A 24,471-nucleotide genomic window follows, 5' to 3' on the forward strand; every position below is an offset into this window, starting at 1 on the left:
CACCCTCAGGTATCAGGTACATGCTTTATGTTATTTGGATTATTATTGATTGCACAAGATAGATAGAAAGTATTTGGTTAGAAGTTAACGTTGAACGAGCTGTTATCATCAATGAAAACATATATAAACACTCTTATGCCCAAACCCCCCCCAAAACAATTATATATATATATATATATATATATATATATATATAATTTCGTTTTTTTGCTGTAATGGTATACGCTGTTACATTTCCCTTCTCCTTTTTTTCATTAGATATATTTTTTATGTACTTTGAAATGGCAATGTTTTACAAATATATTTGCATACATATATTTTCTGTAAGTTTTAGTAATAGTATAGTAAAATGTTGGACCATTTTCAGCAAAATATATTTAAATTGTGCAAAGTACAGTACATAAAAAAAAAACATTTACCCAAAATATATTTTAAGATTGGAAGTGCATACTGTACTTGCTTCTTCGAGTACAAGTTTCATCTAAAATATTGTGCCATTTAAAGTTTTAAACATGCATTTTCAATTAATAAACACACATTGATTTAGCATATATTTAAAATATATTGTGGGCAGAAAAAATTGTTTATTGGTATATCAAGAATTTTTTTAGCATTCTAAAGACCCTAGCACTCAGAGTCATCCATAAACTCATGGAATAGTGTTGTGCAAATTGCATTCTGCAGTTATATTTTGGCTGTGTTTGTGCTGTTACCTGATTTGCATAATTCCTTTAGTGAATCACATGCTAAAACAGCGCAGACAGTATGTGCAAATATATGACGCTATCAGTGGACGCAGTTCATTCTTAGTTAATTGCCCTTCTGTATAGAGTGTTGCAGTCAGTTTTGTTCCGCTGATAATGTTGTGTGGGAACAGCACTGAGTTGGTTATTAGCACCAGGTGTTCAAAGACGCGGAGGCCCTGTGGGAAGAGGAGATCACAGAGGACGGTCCCTCTAGCCTACACCTCTTCAAAACAACAGCCTATACAACCTCACAATACTTTTTTCAAATACACACTCTTAAAAACAAACTTTCCAATTAGAAGCATATAAGATTTTACAGCCTAATGCCATAGAAGAACTTTTTAAGGTCCACAAAGAAGTTTTAAATCTCTAGATTTTTCCATGTGCTGATCTAACAGATGATACCGATTCACAGATCTGAACTTTATAATGGAACATTAAGACTTTTTGAATTTCCAAAGAACCTTGCAGCCTCAAAAATCTAATGAGTCTAATGTGGTGTTTACTTGCCGTATAAATTGGGTGTGTAAAAAAGAGGTACTTCTTCTAGCAAATGCTTTTTTTTTAGCAAATCTGTTACTCTTATTGAACGAGCTCTACCTCATCTAGTTGTTTATACTATGTTTCGCCCTCACATTTCAGATCGTTCTGATGGCCCTGGTGTAAGGTTTGTGTGTGTGAATAATATAGCACAGTAGTGTTGGGCACACACAGACTCAGCTTCCTCTTTCTCTCAGGCCAGATGGTGAATCTGTGTGTAGCAGTGTGTAATAAAGTGTTTATCTGGCCACTGCGGCTCCCAGGAAGCCGAATGAAGCTTTTTATAGCATTCCTAAGGTTCACACGAGTCATAGACTAACACTTTTTTAACACACCACTCTTTCATCTTTGCAGTTTTTGTAATCACAGCAATAGCATGGAGATTATTAGATCCTGAGAGTAGCAAGCTGAGGGGTTTAGCTCTTTTTCAGGTTGTTGATCAGGTAGACAGATGGGATGAATGCATAGTCTGTTCTGGTGATGTCATCATCAATCCCTGTGGATAGGTATGTGTCCTTATTCACTGTGGAGGGAGGAGGTGATTTCAATTAAACAAGGGGAAACTTGCAGAAATTATTTTAGGGCATCTTTTTTTTAAATTAGAATAGTTTGATGTATTTTGTAGACACACACAAAGTTTAAAATCAAAGCTTCTGTTATTTTTAAGGGGCATCTATTATACAAAATTCACTTTTCCATGTTTTCTGAACATACTGTAAACTCCCACCCTTGTACACAACCCCCCTATAATGATAAAAAAAAAAAAAAAAAAAGCAGTTTGCAAATTATGTACAATATGGCATCACTTTGCACAGGCTCCGCCCATGACTGTTGACGGACACTGCAATATTAGCAGAGACCCCGCCCTGATTGATCCACACACAATCTGCCATGTTTATCATTATGGTAGATCATTTAAGCAGAATTCAAGCAAGAAACATTTTCTTATAAAAGCTTAGGTAAACCGTATATTAGAAGTTTAAACTAATATGGTTTAAAACACATGATTTCAGCATGATAGAAATGATAATCAAAACCAAACAGATGTTTCTTTTTCAGAGTATCTGAAGTAGGAACTGTGAAGGCAACAGTAGCTCATTTGCATTTAAAGAGACATGCACGAAAACATCCCGTTTCTGCTTCCACTCAAAATAGCCATTTTCAAATTGATATAATAAATGACCTGTCGTGTATGTTGAGCTGAAACTCCACATTCTCTGGACACCTAAGACTTATATTACATATTGGAAAAAGGGACATAATAGATGTACAGTAACATCTTATTAAGTCTTGTGTGAAAGTTTTTAAAAGTTTAAAAAGCCTCAAAGTTTAAAGGTTTTTAGACCTTATGAATAAAATGAAATTTTTATGGATATAGGATGAAAAAAAAAACATTTCTTTTCATTTCAGTACACTAAATTCCCCTTCCTGTCATTCCGAATTCCAATTAATTGGCAAAATTCTACATAGTATTTTGCGATTGAGCACTGCTTATATCATTTTATACCTTCTACGTAATTTTGACTAATCAATGTAAATGCAAACGTAATATTCTTACAAAACAGTAACAAAGACATCTTTTGTTGCTGTCATGACAAATAAAAAAAACCTGTGTAATATGGAAAAAATTCTATGTTTGTATTGTTTGTCATGTTGTTGTGTACACTGTAAAGGTCACTGACAGGATGGTATACTGTACGGTTTTGGTGCAAGAAACCTAGACTACACTAAATGGCCGAGTGTGGGCTCAGGTAGAAAAACATTCCTTAATATCCTCCAAGAATTTGAGAAACATGAAAAAACGAGAGTGCGGGAGGAACAGCTGGGCCTCGGAGTTCACCAACGCGCGTTTGCCCTTGCGAGGTTATTAGCGTGATGGTCGCCATAGCAACAGGAACGCCTCCATGGTAACACATAGCCGAGACAGGTGCAGTTGCATCACAGGGCTATTTGTTGCCTGGCAAAAGGACAGGCCATTAGCGCTCGAGAAATACACTAGCGCCCTGGAAAAACGCAACTCTCCATAGCAACCGCAGATGGCTTGGAGCCTATTGTACGGTTTTCTGTAACTGCTTTTGTCCGTCTTCATAAAAATTTGAGGATGCGTGAATTATCGGAGATGACAACTGGAGGTCCAGTTGCTTTAGGAGATTAATTTTAAATGAATCCCTGAAAGAAAGAAAGAAAAGAAAAAAAAAAACGCTGAATGCACCGAGAGTGACATAGTTCTCATTTTTAATAGTTGTCTTTTCAGCCCGTGGGTAAAAACGCATTACTAAGAAAACAAATTCAATGTACAAGCTGATGAAAAGCTCCAGTCGGGTATTGTGTTGTTTAGCTTCTTTCTCTCCCATATTTCTAGGTTTATTTGTGTGCCCCGGCCCCCACCTTTCCTACTTTCAAGTCTTCTCAGTAACACTAAATGACAAGATAGCCCACTTTTCCACGCTTTCTCCAATGGCTGGTGCTCTGAATGATGGGGCTTTTCAATATCTGGCAGAAACCCTTGAATCTTCTCCTCCTATAAAGTTCAGAGATATATTAGCTTTTCAGCAGTCCAGACTGATGAACCCTCTGATGGAACGTGTCACATGTCTCTTTGATTAATATGGGACTGAAGAGAAAATCCTTAGCAGAAAGACTGTTTGGGAGCGATTGAGGTATTTTGAGTGTTTAGTGCATAAGTTCATTTAGCATACACAAACATCTTATTTAGCTTCTCTCATAACCCCTTTTATCGTCTCTTTAGGTGATTTAGAGAAACAAAAAAGAGGTTGTGGAAGATTGTGGCTTTTTTTGGGTGGCGGTAAGCAGTCATTGGAAGAGCGTCTGAGATTTATTGTCTTTGAGGTATTTTTGTTCTTTTGGAGGTTTGTCAACAGCCTGCCTTTTTCCTGTTAAAAGTCCATGGAAAATATTCTGTCTGGTTCCATTTTTATTGTGCTCCAAAACCACTTCCCTCCAGCTGTGATTTAGTTGTTTGTACAGATGAATCTCGAATTGCAAATACGCTGTCTTTGAGTTTCACCGTCTACACACTTAAAATAAAGGCTCCAAGGGGCGATTTTGTAGCACTGTAATAGCAGATCCTTTTCAGGTTCCCTGAAGAACCTTTCAGTGGATAATTCTTGAAAGAGGAATTTTTTTATTAGTGTGAGGAATATTTTAATAATCTAAATAATTTTTTTCCAACTCATGTGGAATTAATAGGTTTCACACTATTAAAAATAAAGGTTCCAAAAAGGGGTTTTCCACAGTCATTCCATAGAATAACCATTTTTGGTTTCACAAAGTACCTCTCAATGGTCAGTTTTTACATTTTTTGAGTGTGAAGAACATTTAAAAAATCTTTTAAGAATATTTTTTTGCAAAACATTTTGTGGAATGTTCAGTTTTCACTCTATCACCCCTGCATAGGGGAAGTTGTGGCCTAGTGGTTAGAGATTTTGACTCCTAACCCTAAGGTTGTGGGTTCGAGTCTTGGGCCGGCGATACTATGACTGAGGTGCCGTTGAGCAAGGCACCGAACCCCCAACTGCTCCCCCGGCGCCGCAGCATAAATGGCTGCCCATTGCTCCGGGTGTTTGTTGACTGCTGTGTGTATGTGCACTATGGTTGGGTTAAATGCAGAGCACAAATTCTGTGTATGGGTCACCATACTTGGCTGTATGCCACTTTTAAGGTTTTGGAATTTGCCAGGTTTAAGAAGTCTGCGAGAATCTGCTCCGAAATTCCTTCCACTAATTGCGTGCGGTCTTCACAACCCTCTGGCCCCGAAAAAGCTTCCATTGTGAGCCGTGATCCCGGGTGAGAGCAGTTCAGATTTCACACGAACAAAAGTTAAAAATCTCAAGGCGAGAAGTAACCTGCAGGGGAGAACCGGTGCTGGCACCAATTAGACTTTAGATTAGTTAAAGAGGATTGCGATTGTAGGGGTAAAAGGAAAATGTAATGGCCGATAGGATTTGAAATGAGATTATAGAATCAAGCAAAAGGAGGTAAGCTTTGTTTAAAAATGAATAACCCTGGCCGACTCCTGATGGAGATGGAGAAAGCGGTTGTTCCTTGAAAGGTGTGAGTGTTTGCATTAACAGAGCAAACAGATTAAAAATAGATGGGGTATATACCCAGCATGACTGCAGCCGGTGGCCCGTGTACTCTACATTCCAACATCCAGCAAGGGCAAAAGAGCTCCCTTCCCCATTGATGTTAACATTTTTGAAAAAGCTCTGACAGTCATAGTCGCACGGCCAGAGCCCTCAAGAAGCAGGTTTTGGCTCTCATAGTTGGCCTTAACATTTGATTAAAAAGCATTTCAGCTGAAGGAGCGAGCCACGTTCCCACAGAGCAGGTTCAAAGAGGTTCCGGTGGAGCCAGTCGGGGTCGTTTCCGCTTAGATTACCAGGATATGCATATGCAGGCTGAGGTAGCAGCTCTGTTCTGTTCCAGGCCCTGTACCCTGACGTATCCCCTCCCCCTCCACCCCTCAAGTGCTGTTATACAACAGGTTTTAAATAGAATTTTACATGTTTTGAATAAAATGAGGGGTGCTTGCCCATGCAAAACTCTCCGGCAAAATACTAGGAAATACTAGAACACGGCATTGAGACCTGTAGGGTGTTTGCCATGACATTGCTAGGGTGTTCTGACTGGTTGCTAGGTGGTTCCTACATTGTCCCAAGGCCAAAGAGTACACCCCAAGTCTCCCTCCTTTAATTTAGATGATCGTCTTCCAAGCAGCTAGCCGTATGATTTGCAGTATCATTCATGCCTGTAGCACAAACAGTTTTGCACTTAAGTTGAATAGGAGTTTTTTTTTCAAATCCCTAATGTTAACTGTGAGCAACAGTAATAGTTCCTTTAGTCAAGAACAAGAGCGGCTATTGATACAAGGCCACATCAGGCCTCATGAGCTCAAATTCCATCAGCAGCTGTTTGATTGTACCCTTCTTTGAATGTGTTAGATTATACTGGCGAAACCATGGGCCAAATAATTGCAGCGGGAGATCTCATTTCTTTTTATTATGTTCAGAGAGTGGAGGGCACATAATAACATATAAATAACGTAATATCATAAAAGCTTTCCTGCTTTTTTGGTTGGGTTCTTACAGCTGATTAAAATAAGGACCTGGGTCGTCTATCATGAGGCATGCTGTGTCCATGGCAACACATACAGTAGCTGTAACCCGATACAAAGCGTATGTGCATTAGGAGTATAAGCACTGCTCTTGACTGCTAAAGAGACGCAAGGAGAAGCAGAAAGAGGCAGAGATGGCACGGTGAACCCAGCACCGCGGGGATCTTGCTCTTTCTTACTGTTCTTCAGCCAGCAGTTTTTCTTTTCCTGTGAACACTTACGCCTAACGGTTTAAATCAACAAAAGAGTATGTTTTATTTCATCCGAATACTTTGGAACTGTACACTGCTTATTCTTAGATAGCAAGGATGAATATTTGTTATCGATGGCTGTAGTCAGATTTTTTAATAGAATTTATCTTATTTAGATATTTATTTTATTTTTGTATAATAATTTATATATATATATATATATAATTTATATATATATATATATATAGAGAGAGAGAGAGAGAGAGAGAGAGAGAGAGAGAGAGAGAGGGAGAGAGAGATTATGCCACAATGATCAAATCTTGGCAGATTTAAAAAATTAATTTGATTTATAATATATCATTTATGTAATAAGAAGTAAATAAATTATAATATAAAATAAATATTATAAATATTAAACACCGCATACAATATTAATATATATAATTATATATATAATTAATAATCATCAAATATAGATTTGTGAAATATTATAAATATTAAAAAATAATTTTAAAAATACCATAAACATTAAATATATTTTTATATAAAATGTATGTAATAAAATTGTAATTAATATATATATATATATATATATATATATATATATATATATATATATATATATATATGTATGTATATATTACAAAATATTATTTATTATCATTATTCATATTATTACATATTCATTAAACATTAAATATTTAATATTAATTTCTGCCTTTAGCTCTCTGTTTTGCAAGTTTTCAACTTAATATCTTAATCCGCAATTTCTGATTTTTGTGGAGTGAATATTTGTATGCTTTTCTGATATTGGTCTCATTTATTGTGGTTGTAAGGAGCAAAAGTAAATGTATTTGTATTTAGTTTGACATTTTTGCTTGTTTTAGGTATCGCTGTTTGTGTGTGTGTGTGTGTGTGTGTGTGTGCGTTCATTTTGGGGATAAGTGGATCAGAACTGGTGGATCCTTACATTAGTAATGACTGTGTGCGGTACTCAGGTGTAAGGTTAGTGAAAAAACCTCAAAGTTAGAGATGTTTCAGTTGCTAGGCGACTAGTATGCTAATGAAGATGTTCGTCTCAAGCTGCGTCTGAGCTGTGCCGAGATATGTTTTAATCACTCTCAACGGGAAAAAAGAGGGGAAAAAAATCAAACACATTCTGACGGAACACTGTAATTAATGGATCCGCAAAGAAATAGAGAGGTTCCATTACTTCTCACACTAAATTATCCTCAATTGTCAGGGCAGATACCTGAAGTCTGAAAGAGCTCTGTGGAGATTAGCAAATGTGAAGTGGCAGTGCTGTGTTTATTAGCCTTGGCACACGCTTGGAGATGCCACGCACCATAGAGCGCTCCTTCATCGCAAGAGGTCTAGAGCCAAAACAGCCCCATCAACCCGCAGTCTTGGGCTTTTAAATACAACACGTAGACAAATGTGCTCAAAGCCCTGTGTCACCTCTGTTTGTTATAATTCTCAATTAGTTAATATACTCTAAGAAGATTAAGAAGGGGGAGATGACAGAGCCAATGTCTGCACATACTGAATCTACGGGGAGGCAAAAAGTGGATAGAGGGCTAAATTAAAGATTAGACTGCTCCTGATTAGATTTGTGAAGCTCACAGTGAGCACTGAGCGAGACAGTGAGACGGAGGAGGGATCGTACATGAGAAGATAATCGATGGAAACTGAGTAGCTAATCCATGAAATAAATAAATAAATACATTTCGTAACCTTTGAAGCGAAACATATTCAGATCTGAAGGAACTGTCAGAAAACAGAGACGTGGATAAACCATTTCTGAAACTTTGCTAAATGTGAAACCATGCTCCAGTACTTCACAAATCCCAAACAAAAAGGTCAGGAAATTCATATTTGCCGTCACAAATGATCAGTGTTTGGGAATGCAAACAGTATGGAGCATGAGGAATCACGACTGAAGGAAGAAGATTGCATTGGAGGAGATGGAAAAGATAAAGAGAAAATTTGTGAGAGAATTTGTGAACTTTGATCATATTTGAAGCACTCATATTCTTCACAAATGTTCTTGAGTAGTGTATTTGGTCAACATTTATTACTTTGCAGTTTACACACTGTTGCAACACTTACAGTAGTTTATCTTTTCTTTTTTACTCTTTTCTATTAGTTTTTATTACTTTGATATATATCTTTATATATGATTTAAATGGAATTTGTATTTATATAAACTTATACTGTGTGTATATGTATATATATATATATATATATATATATATATATATATATATATATATATATATATATATATATATATATATATATAATAATTTTTGTTTAGATTAAATATTTTTTCATAATCAAAAATAGATAAATGTAATTATTCAATATTATTTAGTAATACTTTTTTACTATACTGATTATAAAATGTAATATTTACATTTTTTGTTACAGTGAACATTCTGTTGCAATACTTATAATAGTTTGTCTGTATATATATATATATATATATATATATATATATATATATATATATATATATATATATATAAATATATATATATATATAGATATATATATTATATTTAGTAATACTATTTATTTTAATATATATATTTTCTGTACTAATGAGATCATTTTATATCACTTTACTTTTTTTTATATGTATGCTTATCATGTAATTTTATTATAACATAAGTACTAAATCTATTATATATTATTTGATTTATTGTACTAATATGTCAAATAATATACTGAACCGCATGCATCTGAGAATGTTGTTTTGTTACGTTGATCTGTTGTTCCTTAAGTTCTTCTCAGATACCTTTTGAGTTTATACACACATCCTGCCTCACACCATCACTTCTTTTTATGAAGGAACCTGTTGACCTCCTTCTCCAAAGGATGTCCATGATCACCAAGAAAAATCCATAGCCTTTATACAGTATGTGAGCAATCCTGAAGGTCTGATTCTTGCAGACAGCAGAGTAACTTGCTTTTTTCCTGTTCATCACAAGCATATTTAGATGTTAAGTTTTCAGGCGTTTTATAAAACCAGAAATACAAATGAAATATATATAGACGCTGACATGCTTTTCCTGATCGCTCAGTTCATTTGTGCCAAAAAAAAAAAAAGAAAGGTCTAACCAGTCGGGGATGTGTAATTCAGCTGAATGTGTAATTCATACTGAAGTCTGCAGCACCATCACCTGCGCCGGCCTGTCATCTCACCACCAGAAAGTAATGATTAAAGCTACGAGGGCTCAATTTGAAAGAGGATGTAATGACTATGTTGCTGCATAGTCATGTCTCAACATTGCATAAGCCTCCATGTTTTGTTTACTTGGTCAAATGCTGTTTGCTGGTTCCTGGGGCAGAAATATTGTAGTTCCCATACAAAAACCTGCCATTGTACCAGAAGTTTACTACTTGGTTGTTGAAGGTTTACTAGTTTTCTATTTTACTAGATCTTCTATTGGATTCTTTTTAATGTATCAATTTATTGCTTTAATTGTTACTGTAGCTCCTTCAGCTGACAATTCACATGGTGATCACTTACCTTGTAGAAAAGTTCTTTTGAAATTCATCTTATTATAATACTTGAAGGAAGAATTTACCCCAAAATAAACATTTGGTGAAAATTTACTCACCCTCAGGCCATTTTAGATGTAAATGAGTTTGTTTCTTCATCAAATAAGATTTGGATAAATTTTCTCCAGTGGATCCTCTGCAGTGAATGGGTGCCGTCAGAATGAGAGACCAAACAGCTGATAAAAACATCACAATAATCCAAAAATAATCCACACCACTCCAGTCCATCAGGTAATATATTCTGAAGTGAAAGTCTGTGTATTTGTATGAAACAAATCCTTCATTAAGACTTTCTTAAAGTCAAATGTCTGAATCAGGAGTGAAATATGCACAGATTTAAATATAAAGGTGGATTTTAATGCGAAAAGACAACGGACAACAAAATTTATGAATTTAGGATTGATGGACTGGAGTTGTGTTGATTACTTGTGGATTATTGTGATGTTCACTATTGTGGCCTCTCATTTTGACGGCACCCATTCACTGCAGGGGATCCACTGGTGAGCAAATGATGTAATGCTACATTTTTCCAGATCTGTTCTGATGTAGAAACAAAATCATCTACATCTTGAATGACCTGAGAGTGAGTACTGAATATGATCTGATCTTTTCCTTTACAACAGCCATGTATAATCAGACCAACATCTTTTGGTAATTGCATTGCGATGGTTTTTTAAGCATTTTACTTGAAAACGTGGCATTGCTCATCTCTAGCTGCATCAGTTAATGTAATTAATGTAAAACTGTGATAACATGATCTCATAACTTGATAACTTGAACTGTGATCCTTTTTCCATTTACGATTTTACAGTATCAACATAAAAACTGGCAGAAGCTACAGTCACCATGGTAATTCTTTGTGGATTTGAGCTTTCTCTGTCTGTCTCGCTCTGTCTTTTGGCACTGTTCATTTCTTAAAATATCGTTCATGCCGTTTTGCTGTCTGTTTTTCAGGACTGCAGTCCATCTGTCAGTTGTACATCATCTGTTTGTGCCACTTTCTCATCATTCTCTCCACTGTGTTTTCTTTACAGTATGTCCAGTCCTCCAATTTGGCCAGGAAGTCCTTATTACAGAAAAAACAAGGGAGTCCTGCTTCAAGGTAGAGTGACGTGTCTTACCGTATTTACACGCTTTGAACCATTTTGTCCTTTTTATCTGCATCAATTCTACTACAAGAAGGGATCTTGATTTATTTGCATGCTCTTTAGATGAGCCCTTCCATCAACAAAAAGCTCATATTCGTGTACCTGGCTAGCTCCTAAAGGAATAAGCTGGGTGGGTGTTTATTTGGTTTGTTCGCCCTGGTTTAAAAAGAGCTGCTTCGAATCTGAGACTGTTTTTCTACACTTCTTTTCAATGTGGCATTTGGATCCTGCCAGCCTTCAGTTGTTTCCTCTCTCTCTCTCATTCTGTAATCCTGAGAAATGTTTCCTTATTGTTGAACGAACTTGTTGAAGTGTCAAGTATTCAAAGAAAGCTAAATGGATAAAATGATTGTCTGTAGATGGTATGGTGCATCCTTATGGCTTTCATTTACTCTCTTTTTACAGAAAAGGATATATCGTAATATATTGGGAATCAAATTAAAAGGCTTAAAGTAACAGTTAATATGCTGCTTTAGTATGTAAGATTTTCAGTTATTTGAATATAACATTGAATTAATTAATTAATTAAAAAAATCTTTCTTAAAATATATATATTTTTTTCATATGGCGACATTATGCTTTCTTAAATTTTCTTCTTTTGAATGAACGGTATTTAATGGTAATATTGTGAAATAATATTATTGCAATTTAAAATAACTGCTTTCTATTTTAATATCGTTTTTAAATCTATTTCTTTGCTGGCAATCCTTAAAAAAACATTTCTTAATATTATTAATGTTGAATTCAGTTTTGCTGCTTAATATTTTTGTGGAAACATTTTGAAGCATTCTTTTATTGATATAAATACAAATATTTTGTGACAATACAAACGTCTTAATGGTCATTCTTAATTTTTTAAACTTGAAGGGCAGTCTATAAAATATTCCACCATTAGATGATAATGTGTATTATACAGGGTTAGCGCTTGTTGTCTGCCTAAAAAAACTAATGGTTTTGTACACAGAACCCTTTTAAAGTTGAATCCACGATAGCAAACCTTTTAAAACTAGACCTTGTGGCTGTTTCCTTGCTTATTTTAATAATGGCTGCAATGAAATGCCTTATTGCACTCATTAGCCTCAGCAGGCAGAGGATTGGATGGGTCGTTGTGCACTTTTCCTCAGTATCTTGCTCCCAAGCAATTGCAGAGTAAATGTCACGATAACAGTTACAGTGTATTTAGTTTGTTTAGTCAATGCAAAGTAGCAGTAAGTAATGTTTTAAAGATAATAGACTTCCTATTTATTACATGTGAATTTTGCTGCTTTTTATTGATAGAGGACAGGAAGTTATGCATGGAATCACATGCCTGGTTCATGTGCGCAAAACACAGTTTTAATCAATTTAAGAGCAATGCCTACTGTGGTCCATTGATACTAGTGGTGGACTTATTGACACCGACGAAATTAATTGACCAATGGCTTGGATTGTTTCACTTGATATGCTTGATATTCTTGTCCTGACAATTTCCTTCTTTAAATCTCTCCTTAGTATTAGCTGGATTCCCTCCACATGTGAATCACAGTAATCAGAGATTTAATTAACCTGGTGGCATTTAAAGCGGCACACTAATGGAAGTGCGGTGTGAGAGCTGTTATGATAAATATGTTTTCCATCCGAGGTGCGGGTGTGACACTCACAGCAGCCCAAAGCCCAGCAGACATCCACCTCCAAGAGCAACTTTAGCTGCTTACTCACAGCCTGATCATTATTTTGCTTTTTTACATAAACCCCTGCACCATAATGAGTATCTGATGTGTGCGAATGATTGCCTGGTTATATATCATCACTCTCTTCAACATGCTTAAATCACAACACACCCTCTAGAAGAGCAGCTTTTGAGCGCTGCATCAGGGGCCGTGCAGGCAGCGACTTGTTCAGTATAATTGGCAGTTAGCTGTGTGTTTTGTAAACTCTTTTGTGACTGTGATATTATCAGACGCGTGGGGAGGCGACAGTGATACACCTGCAACGGCTGCCACGTTTGTAGGAGGGGCATCTGCTGAGCTCAGAAGTGCTAGCGCACACTGACGCACATTCACACGTACTGTGCCCTTCACATCCTACTTTCTCAGATATGCCATTAAACATTAAAGTGAAAGTTTCTTCTGCTTGTCAAGTCCCTGTCTATTGCATAGCTATTGAAACATCAATTAGATCTAAGATGCTAGCTTGATATGATTATCCATTTTGGAGGAAATTTTCAAAAGGCTAAAAGTTATTAAGGCTAAACGGTCCTTTTTAAGAGAAAGATGGATTTGGTATGGGTTCAAAAAAGGCAGGAGAAGAAAGTGTTATTTCAGAGATAGCATTTATCAAGGAGATGTTGTTTTTGGTTTTGTAACAAATACTGAACAAGCACTGAAAATTGTTGTCTTGCCTGTGTTTGGAGATGATGTCTGACGGAGTGCTGTTTAGAGTTTATGCAGAACGTGATTGACTTGCATCCTCAGATATCATTTGAAACTTCATCTTGTCACTCTAAAGTACAAAGAGACTCTAATATTTAGATTTTTGTCGTCTTATACTCTCTGGGATGAAGATTTGCAGTGAAGTCTCTAGACGGACTAGCTGCAGGTCTTTTGACTTTTATTGGTGACAGGTCGATCACTGGCACATTGTCAGTTATGGAAGCCCAGAGGTCATTTAGTTTCAAAATGGCTTTCTTTGAAGTCTACTAGAAACTAAATAACATGTCATAAATTGTAAGTGAGTGTGAACACTGACTGGGGCATGTGTAGCTGAGTTGGTAAAGTCAACTGGAATTTCAAAGTCCATAATGTAATGTATTTCTGGGTGAAATGGTATATTCTGTGTAGGGCCATCAGGAATTGATCGTAGCCTATTCTTAGATAGGAAGTTTGCTAAAGCAATGGCCACCCAAATAAATAAATAAATAAACAGACATGAAATATTGATTTGTTATGTGAGAAGGAAATGGAAATAGAATAGTTATTTTTTTTATTAATTTGAAAACAATTGTGCTGCTTTTTTTTGTGTAAATTGCAATAATTTTTTTCAGGATTCTTTGATAAATAGAAAGTTTATAGCATTTATATGGCGTTAGAATGGTATTAATATGAAATCAACTTTGATATTATAAATGTCTTTAATATAATTTCCCCCCTTTTGGCATAAAGTATCAATTAAAATAAATAAAAAAAAACATACTCGCCCCAAACTTTTGAATAATATTGCAAGTATGCATTTGTGTATTTTATTTTATTAAAAAGTTGAAAAATGATTTTGCTCTTTTCAAGTGCATGTAGCATTATTCTTTCCTAAGATCTTGTTCTAGTAAAATCTTGTGGTAAATTAGTGTGCTGATCCTGCACACTGTGACAAGCGGTCCATATCCAGCCCTCTTATTGGATTTTAGCAGACTTTTTACTGACGGAAAGGACAAGCACAGAACCGCACAAAGACCAAGAAGTTCTAACAACTATTTAATAAGGGATTACCAATGAGATTTACTCCTTCAGTTTCAATGCAAAACTGATCATTGCTTTCTCTTTCTCTCTGTCTTCTGTCTGTTATTTTCTCACACTCTCTCACAGCTAAGCACCTCTCACCTCTCGCCCAGCTACCAGTAGGTTGGGATTGATTTGGTGATTGTGGAAGCCCTTTTGACACTCCAATGAAAACGAACCAAATAACCCCCCCCCCATCCCCTCCTCTCTTTTGCTCTTTCTTGTTTTTTTCCCAGCCTCTTCATGTTGAGTAGCGACTCTGAAGTTCAAAGCCTTGAGAAAGCTGTGGTTGTGTTTAGAAATGCCGTAGAACACAAACTCTGCTTCTGTTGCTAAATTGGTGAAAGGAGGCTCAGTGATTTATAACTTTTTTACATAAATGTGGAAATCCCTCATAATGCTAGGGTATTTGCTATGGGGTTCTTCCATGTCACATCAACCAAATTTCAAAAACTGTGAATAGACTTCTGAGAGAAAGGTTATGTGCCTCAACTTGACCATATGTTCTGTGCATATTGTTTTGACACAGTGGGAAACAAGATGCATTCCACGTTTTAACATGACTTATTCTTCAGACATTCTGCTTTACATATAGTAAGTATCAGCTGTATACAAAGTGACCAACATTTGGTTATCAACCCCTAAATTAAGTCATATTCAACAGTATAAAAAGATGGAGCCTCATTTTGATCCCAATATGTCTGGGACTGAATAATGTAGGGTCTTAAAAACGAAGATCCCAAAAGAAAACTTTATCTTAGTTTTTAAGAACTAGAATCTAAAATCATATTGCAATATATTTAATACTTCTTGAGTTACAGGCATGCAAACTTTAGAAAAATAATATTTATGGCACCCAGACAGGTATGTTCAATGCTGCTGTTTTGACAGAAGGTACATCACTAGTTTCAATATAATTTGTTCTTCAGACTTTCCTCTTTAAAATAAAATATTTGCAAATTGACCCACATTTGGTTTTTGACCACTGAAAATGTGTACATTTTAACTATTTACTCCCGAAGCCATTTTGAAATTCCAGTATCTCTGGAACTAAACCAAATAGGGCCTTAATAATGAAGATCCCAAAAGGAAAGTTTGTTAAGACCCAGTATCTATCTTTAAGACTCCTTGAGCTGCAGGCATGCAAACGTTGGAGAAAAAAACTTGAAAAGTGCTGGTTCCCTATTTTTGAATGGTCACCATTGGCACACAATACAACAAATATTCCTAAAGTCATCAGATTTTACTAACAGACCTACCAATCTCTGTGTAAAAATAACATTATGATGCTGCCCATCTTTCTGAAGTCATTTTTACCCCTTGAAATTTGGCTTTGAATCTGTGAAAATTGCTATTTTGACCCCTATCTACAAAATAGTGGATTACTGACCAATGGGACTAAATGACATTTAATAATTTGGCTTTCAACACTATACATGTCTGACTTTCTTCCGAAAAAGTATTAGCAAAATCAAAAATTTGAGCCGGTGACCTCTGGTTGAGTTAAGGAAGGACCCTTGGGTGTTTCTAGGGTGCTATGTGTTTTCTATCATTGTTCTGGAAGGTTAATTAATGGTTTCTTCATCAAGATGCATGATTTGCTCATTGAGGTGCACATATATGAGGAGGTCAGTGTTTTTGATGAGGCATGACATTAAAAATAAAGAGGAAGGAAGTCTTGTTGAATAGATGTCCTGGTTACCCGGAGTGCACTTTCCCCTCTCTGTGACTCAATTTGATCTGTGAGTTGTTATACAGTAGTAAATTTCTCTTCATGTTTGCACTGAATCATTCCGGACCAATAGGATTAGGACACAAAACATCCTTGATGTGCTTTGACATATGCACTGGAAGTGCGTGCATATTCTCCGATCACGTCCACAATTTAAAAATAACAAAGAAATGCAGAAAATTTTTCACAACTTAACAGTGCACAAACCAAATTTGTAAAAACTCTCTTCCCAAAAGCCGACTATTCATCATGTAGACGAGACGATAAAATTAACTTTTGTTTTTGAATTCTGAAGAATTACACCGAGACACATCTCAGTGTAGTTTTTCTCAGCCGCAACAGTTTGAAATTCAGGGGCTAAGTCACTCGCTTGCTGAGAAGAAAGGCTGTCAGCATTGGACGGAGCTGTGGAACTCTTTCAGTAATGCTTTTCAGACCTTATTATTCTCAACGCCTGCAAGTGTGCGCTGGAACGAGAACGCTGTCTCCTGCCTGCTTTACTGTCTTGCATGTTTCCTCTTTTATCTCCTCTTTGTTCTACGAAAGTTGTATCAAAATGGATGTGACAAAACTGAGTCGTGTTTTGAATATGTAGTCACGTCTAGTTTGTGTATGCGAGTGTGTGAATGTGCATTCATGTCAGAGTGTGTCTGTTTATGCGCTTTCCCTCCTTTCATCCTTGCTCAACGTTCCCTTACTGTAATGTTATTAGTGTTATCGGTAACCTAATTTGATAAATATGACATCACAGCCATATGTACATTAAATGAATAATCCAGGTTTAATACAAGTTAAGCTCAATTGAACATTTTTAATTATTGTTAAAAATATTTTTTTTTGCATTTCAACTCACCTCTAATTATCTTTTCTTTTTTTTAAGCGACGTACGATGGAAGGATTAAGGCCAATTTTAAGAGATTTAGAAGCAGAAATGTGAAGCTTATAATTTTATACAAACACTTACGTAGTTTTCTTAAATTAATTGCAGAATTATTTATTTATTTGTATTATTATTCTTTTTTTAAGAAAAGGAAGGGCAAGCGGAGACAACAAATGCTGTTGATTGAGCTCAACTTGAACTGAACCCAGAACATTAATTTAAGATATGACTGCATATGTCAAACAACACTTATTTTAAATGTATTAAGTGTATATTAAGTGTAACCATTTTGCATTTTATGGGCTAACAGACCAGAATAATGTGAATGTAACTTGGCTTAATCAGCATTTTACCTCCAAAACAATTGGTTTTATCAGAACACATGGCTACTTTTGAAAATCTGTCTACAGAAATGCATATTTTACAGTAAAAAAAAAAAACAGAACATAGGCATAGAGAGTTCCTCTTGGCTGGAGACTTTGCTTCGGGAGATCAGGCTGACAATGTTCCTTGTTCTCAGTTCACCTGCCATTCCTCAGATTTCAACACTAATAAATAGCTCCTGTGTCATAATTGTTCTGCATTTCTTCCTCTCTTTGAATTAGCTGAAAGAAAGAGAAACATTGAGAGAAGGAGTGCAAAGAGAGCACAATAGAGCGCTGTGTTGTCATGCCGGTGACATTACTTGTCTTCTCTAGAGGTAGATGCGTGAATTTTCATTTCAGTCATTCTTTCATTCTCTAATACAGCGGCGGCTTTGAGCCTACATGAGTCAGATGAGTGACTAAGAAGTCACATTGAAATGTGTTCATCTCTGCCTCTGATGCCACCGCGGCTTACGATGGGGGGTCCGCGCTAAAAGCTACATGCCTTCCAGCAGGGAGAAACATCTGGGGAACCCTTGTCTCCTCATTTCGCAAGGTCCCAGCCAACATAAAGCATACTGTATAAATGTTAATGTAGAATGGGATTCACATTCAAATCTGGAATCCAAAATTGTATTTAAACCTGAAAATGTTTTAGAAGTATTTCAATGAAATAACATAAGAAAAATATTGTTAATAAGCTATAAGTAACGCCCAGTCAGATTTGATGTGTGCTTACTGCACAAATATACAGTTTCTCGCTGTTTCAAAACATGCATACTAGCCTTCCTTTTGCTTCTCTGATTTAATAAGCTTTAAGACTTAATATTTATCTATTTCATGACAATAAAATGAAAAGACAGAGAGAAAGAATGAGGGTGGAATAGATTGGGGTTGAGCGAAAGAAAAAATTCCTGTCTGTTGTCTAAAAAAGTTCAGGATGAAGCTTAGAACTTATGTATCATATAATGTAGCATTAGTTGTTTTTTTAACGATGAACAATGATGTTGCACTAATTCTGTGTGGGTCATCACCTCCAAAGCCCATTCTCCTTGTCAATTCAAACTTTCCACTTGGGAAAGAGAAAAAAAAGTGGGAGACAGACATGAACCAGATAGGACAGAACTAGAGATATTAATCAGGACAAAGTCTTTGGTCTTCAGAGGCAGTGAATGCTCATCTCTGAGACTGACGGCAGATCATCGGTTCTTCGCATTGTTTTCTCGCCCGTCTCTCAGACAGAGTTTCGTGGGTGTTGCGTCTTGCTGAGCAAATTGAAATCGTCAAGTGGCATGGCTCGTGCTATTTTTTCTGTGGAATGTGTAAATTATATTGAAGGATGCTACTGTAAAGCTGTCCGATCTCAACAATCACTGTCCGTCCCGCTGTAAGGGTGCTTTCACTACAAGTGGTTCAGGCTGTAAGATTGGAGAATGTGTAAGCATGATGGTATAAAACTGCACATTTCTTGTCTATTACCACCATCTGCTACTTATACCAATGATAGAAATAAGCACAGAATTGCAAAAGCTGTAGGAGAGCGTTGCTATTGTGTGAATATATTGTATTGCAATAGGTAGCACTTCAATGGTAATGTCAAATCAAGACTAGTTAGCACATACTATAAAAGTTTGGAATTTTCGAAAAAATCTTACTGCTCTCAAATTTTAGTGTATGTAATTGAGCTGTTTCATTTTGGTTACGCTTGAATTGGTTACAATATAGATGAAAGATAAAACATATGCATTTACAGTAATTCTACCCAGCATGTATGTAGAATGCTACCTGAGAGTGAGAGAAAGAGAGGGCCGAAGAAAAGAGACAGACAGCAATTGTTACAATCTTCTTTAATTCCTTTCCTCGACCATGTGACTCAAAACTAAATCTGAGAAACTAACCAAACTGACCAGTCAGCAGATTGCACCTTTCCCCGCTGCACTAAAACTGACAATCAGCACTCCCCCATTGTACTGTACACACATCTTGGCCTATAGCCTCGATCACTATCAGCACCTCTGTGTCCTCACGAATTCCAAATGGCCCTTTTGTTGTGGAAGACAGGCTTGGGACAGGAAAGTCTTTGTTGATTTTCAACCCTACACCGTGCTTCAGCGGCTCCTCTTCTGAGGTTTGTCTAAAAAAAAGATTTGTGTGGATGTTCCGTGCGCTTTATCAGAGATGAAACACGTATAGCGCTTTGTGCTGCTACATTGACGTGCCCTTCAAAAAATGTCTTGCTCTGTTTTATGTCCGCTTTACTGAAAATGCCAAAACAAATAAACCATCCGTGGCGTCAAGGTCTTATCTGGACGCGTCCCTCGGGTTCACCTCGTTACTCTCGCGCTCTCTCTGACTGCTCACAGGGGCTCTGAGGTCAGTGGCAAGTGGATTTAAGTGTGACGATCACACAGTAAACTGACCTGAGAACAGTCTGGCTCTGAAAGTCATTGTCTCTGTTATATAAAGTGCATCCGGATTTCTCTGCTTCCTCACAGTAACTTCTATAAATACACTCTGAAGACATGGGCTGTGTATTATAATATTACACCGATCGTGTGTATGTCAGCATCCACATTTATAGTCGCCACCATGCGTCTGGTTTCTATTACCGGCTGTAAACACGCCTCTGAAAGCCACCACTGAGCACAGAGCACTATTTCCTGTTTTAGCCTCGGCCTTTGCATGATATACTGTTCTCGAGTGTGTGAAATGTGAGCAGTTGTCATGGCGACAGCAAGCCCCGGCCAGGGGAGCAAAAGGAAGCAAGAGGAAGGAAGACGTCCGGAGATCTTACATTGAGTGCATGGTGCTGAAGAACTCACTGAGACGTCTTAAAGAGCTGTTTAATTATTTATCCTCCTCGACTCAACACACCGGACCATTTTACAGTGCAAAGCCAAAAATAAAAAAAACAGGAAAAAGTCTGTGCCTGTCAGCCCATTTTCTTGCATATCATTGTGGGCATCTGTAAATTGAGTTTTAAAGGGATAGTTCATCCAAAATTGGCATAATGTACTCACACCTTCAGTATATGTAGTGTGAAATCTGTATGACTTTCCTTTCTTCTGTAGTATAAAAAAGATGAATGGTGACCCGGACCTGTCAAGCTCTAAAGGTGACAAAAAGCAAAATTAAAGGAATTTTTCACTCAAAAGTTCACATTTGCTCACACTCAGACCCTCCAAGATGTATATGAGTTTGTTTTTTCATCAAAACAGATTTGGAGAAATTTTGCATCACATCACAGTGAATGGGTGCCGTCAGAATGAGAGTCTAAACAGCTGATAAAATCATCACAGTAATCCACAAGTGATCCATTCGACTTTGGTCCATCAAGAACTGTGTGTTCGTAATAAACAAATCCATCAGGGTGTTTTTAACTTCAAATCATTGCTTCAGGCTAAAATACGAGTCCTCTATCCATGATATTGCTTTCTACATTGTGATGAAATGCTAAATTCCTTCAGATCGGTTCTAATCTACATTTTGGATGACCTGAGGATGAGTAAATGCTTCTTTAAATTAGTCCATATACATTGTACTCTATAAAGTCTCATACTTTTTTGAGGTGAAATTAGCTCTATAAAATGACTTCTATCAGTTTTAAGATGAAGATTTCACTAATTAATTGAAATCAAATTAAAACTGATTTTTAATCAAATGAAGAAAAAAAAAGAGATATTCATATTTTGCCAAATTATATTTTGTTAGGTTACATGCATTAAATTAAAATGATGAATTTCCAAATAAAATCTTTAAAAAAAAAATTGTGTTTTTGACATTTTTGGAGCTTGATAGCCTCTGATCACTCTTCACTTTGGAAAAAATCAGCTTGAGCATCCTGCTAAACATCTCCTTTTGTCTTCTGTGGAAGCAAGAAGCATTGGAGGGGGTTTGGAATGACATGTGAGTGGGTAAATATCATTGTGAGTGGGTGCACTACCCTTTTAAAGATGTGAGGGAGAGGATTGTCCAGCATGTGTGTATTTGTGTTTAGCTGGGCTAGCAGAGGGGGGAGGACAGAACAAGCGCGCTCTACTGTTTTAAGCTCTACTCATGCGTGTGGAGGCCATTAGAGGCTCATAAAACACACAGACGCTAGTGGCTTATCTGCTGGGTTGTGGAGGGCAGCATGAGGACAGGGTCATTATGAGAAGGGTGTGTCCCAGAGGGGGCGAGACTGACTGGTGTCCACACATGTTGAGTGTCTCCATAGTGTTTGATCCCGTTCGGCTGATGTGTGTTTTGCTCTGCCACACTGCCCACAATCCTTGTTTGGGGATATAAAGACAGAAGGGGGGAGAAGAAGAACTGTTTGAGTGGACGCTGTTGTAGCAGTGGCTTTTCACGCTCCACTAGCATGTATCGACATGCACCAAAGCAAAGAGAGAAAACAACACATCTCCCTCCTGTGGGGTACCGCTGGGAAACTTAACACCCCACACTCATAACAAAAACTGAGCTGAATTTGGAGTACTGATGGTTGGCTAATTTGCCCACCCAAGTGTGTGTGTTTTGGTTCTGGCAATACATGTGGCAAAGAATTTACTGAAACTGTTTCCTCCCTTTTAGGACATCAAAAGAAATTAAGATGTATTTTAATTGTATATTAAAATGCACACCATTTAATCAGTGTTTGACAGATTTATCAATCATACTCACTGTTAATAAAACATGAAAGCACTTATGTAAATAAGCACATTTAAAAAAATACATTTATTCAAATTGCTTAGAATCAACATAAATCTGTTCATTGTGAAAAAACGTATTCAGTTGAAAAGAATGGATAAAATATTTTTAAATATGGCTAGCTTTTGAACAAGTAATATTTAGTTAATTAAAATATATGAGATTGAAGCAAATTAGATTTTTTCATGATAAATATTGTATATAAACATTTTTTTCTTAACTGTTTTTTTTAACCTTTTTTTAGTTAAAGATAAAATTAGCGCTATATATATATATATATATATATATATATATATATATATATATATACACACACACACACACACACACACACACACACACACACAATAAATTAGAATATCCTGGAAAAGTTCATTTATTTCATTTATTTATATATATATATATATATATATATATATATATATATATATATATATATATATATATATATATATATATATATATATATATATATATATATATATTAATTTAAATTATTTTATTAAAACAATTTCACAAAGTCCTCAAAAATATATATTTACACTTCTAAAAATGTGTAGAAGAGAACACAAAATGTATTTTATTGACCTTTTTTTGTATTTATTGACTACTACATTAGTGAACCATTAATGAAGTTTTTTTTTTATGATCATTTATATTTTAATATAAACTTCGAAGTCAGGCAGATATAAATATTTATATTTTTCTGATTGCATTCTCACCTTGCACTGTGGCCAAAACAAAAATTATATTTCATACTCCGTAAGATTAGCTACTGTAAGTGTGTAAGCATTTGTGTACATTAGCCTGTTAAAGGGTATGTTTAGGGGTGGAGTAGAACTACAGTGAAATGTCTCTGACAGCTAGGTGGCCCCGTTACCAGTGACAGGGCAGGATTCATTTAGCAGCTAATGTGCCAACTGTAAGCCCTTAATCTCTGAGCACTCCCGAGGCCTACGCACCGCCGCGGGGCCTGAGGCGGGCACCTGAGGGAAATTACTGACTTCTTTCAGAATTAGAGCAATTTCTGCATATCAACACGGACCACGTCATGGCACCCACACAAACACGCTCTTCGTGTTTATTCATCACTGTAGCGTCGAATGCCTCCGAGCTTAGTTTATAGCAGTACAGTAGAGTCGACCCACTCTAGATACAGAAGTCGCTTTAATCTTATGAAAATGAAGAGGCAGCACACCTAAAAACTGTATGTCTTTCTGTTTTTAGCTTGCAGTAGTTTTTAAAAGCACTTGGATTTAAAAGTGCTCTGATGTGTGTGTGTACTATAGATTTCGCCCACTGCAACAAAAACACTAACTTTAGGAGTCTGACTGGGTTTATAGCCCCCCTTCTCAAGTATTTCTGCCCCTCTCTGTCTCTTTCTCTCTTCTTCTCAGACTGTTTTCCTCCCTCAGTCACTAATATCCAACGGCTATGATCTGTTTGCCAACACGGTGTATTTTGGGAAGGAGTTTTGTGTTATTTACTGCGCAATTAGACTTAGTTGTTGCTGCAAACAAGCAAATCCCCATCCACATCATTATAAAAATGTTAATTGACCTTTCACAGGGGTTTGTGATTTTTTTTCGCCCCCAGATGGAGGGATGTTCCTCTACTATGGCTCAATGCTTAACTGGGACAGCTGCTTTTGTGGATTCGGATCTGATGATCTATGCCATTGATTGTATGTAGCAATTGCAACATGAAAAAGACAGATACTGTCAGACACTCTTAAAAATAAAGGTTCTTTGGAACAGCATGGGGGCAACTAAATGATGACACAATTTCAGTTTTTGGGAAGACTATCCCTTTAAGAGTGTGGCAAGACCCAGCATAGTGAAATGACTTGATTTATTTTGTTTTCAAACTTGCATACCTCAGCTTGACCTCGACTACAGGTTTATTTGTAAAAACGCTGGTTGTGTTTGAAGACGTGCCGCTTAAAAATGCTTAACCCCGGGGCCCTTGTTAAGTTTGCGTGCCTGACAACGTGTGCTAAAATCTCA

At 36.5% G+C, this 24,471-nt stretch overlaps 1 protein-coding gene across 6 annotated transcripts in view; it reads left to right on the forward strand.

The window, feature by feature from the left end:
- Nucleotides 1-24,471, forward strand: part of foxn3 (forkhead box N3) — a 79,576-nt gene that overhangs the window by 42,759 nt on the left and 12,346 nt on the right. For all 6 annotated transcript variants that reach the window (XM_026286054.1, XM_026286058.1, XM_026286055.1 and 3 more), the window contains one exon: nt 11,216-11,283. In XM_026286054.1, the coding sequence (XP_026141839.1) occupies nt 11,216-11,283 (68 nt within the window). The remainder of the gene's footprint in view (nt 1-11,215; nt 11,284-24,471) is intronic.

Source organism: Carassius auratus, chromosome 17, assembly GCF_003368295.1.
Source record: "Carassius auratus strain Wakin chromosome 17, ASM336829v1, whole genome shotgun sequence".
In the NCBI taxonomy this organism is placed as follows: domain Eukaryota; kingdom Metazoa; phylum Chordata; class Actinopteri; order Cypriniformes; family Cyprinidae; genus Carassius; species Carassius auratus.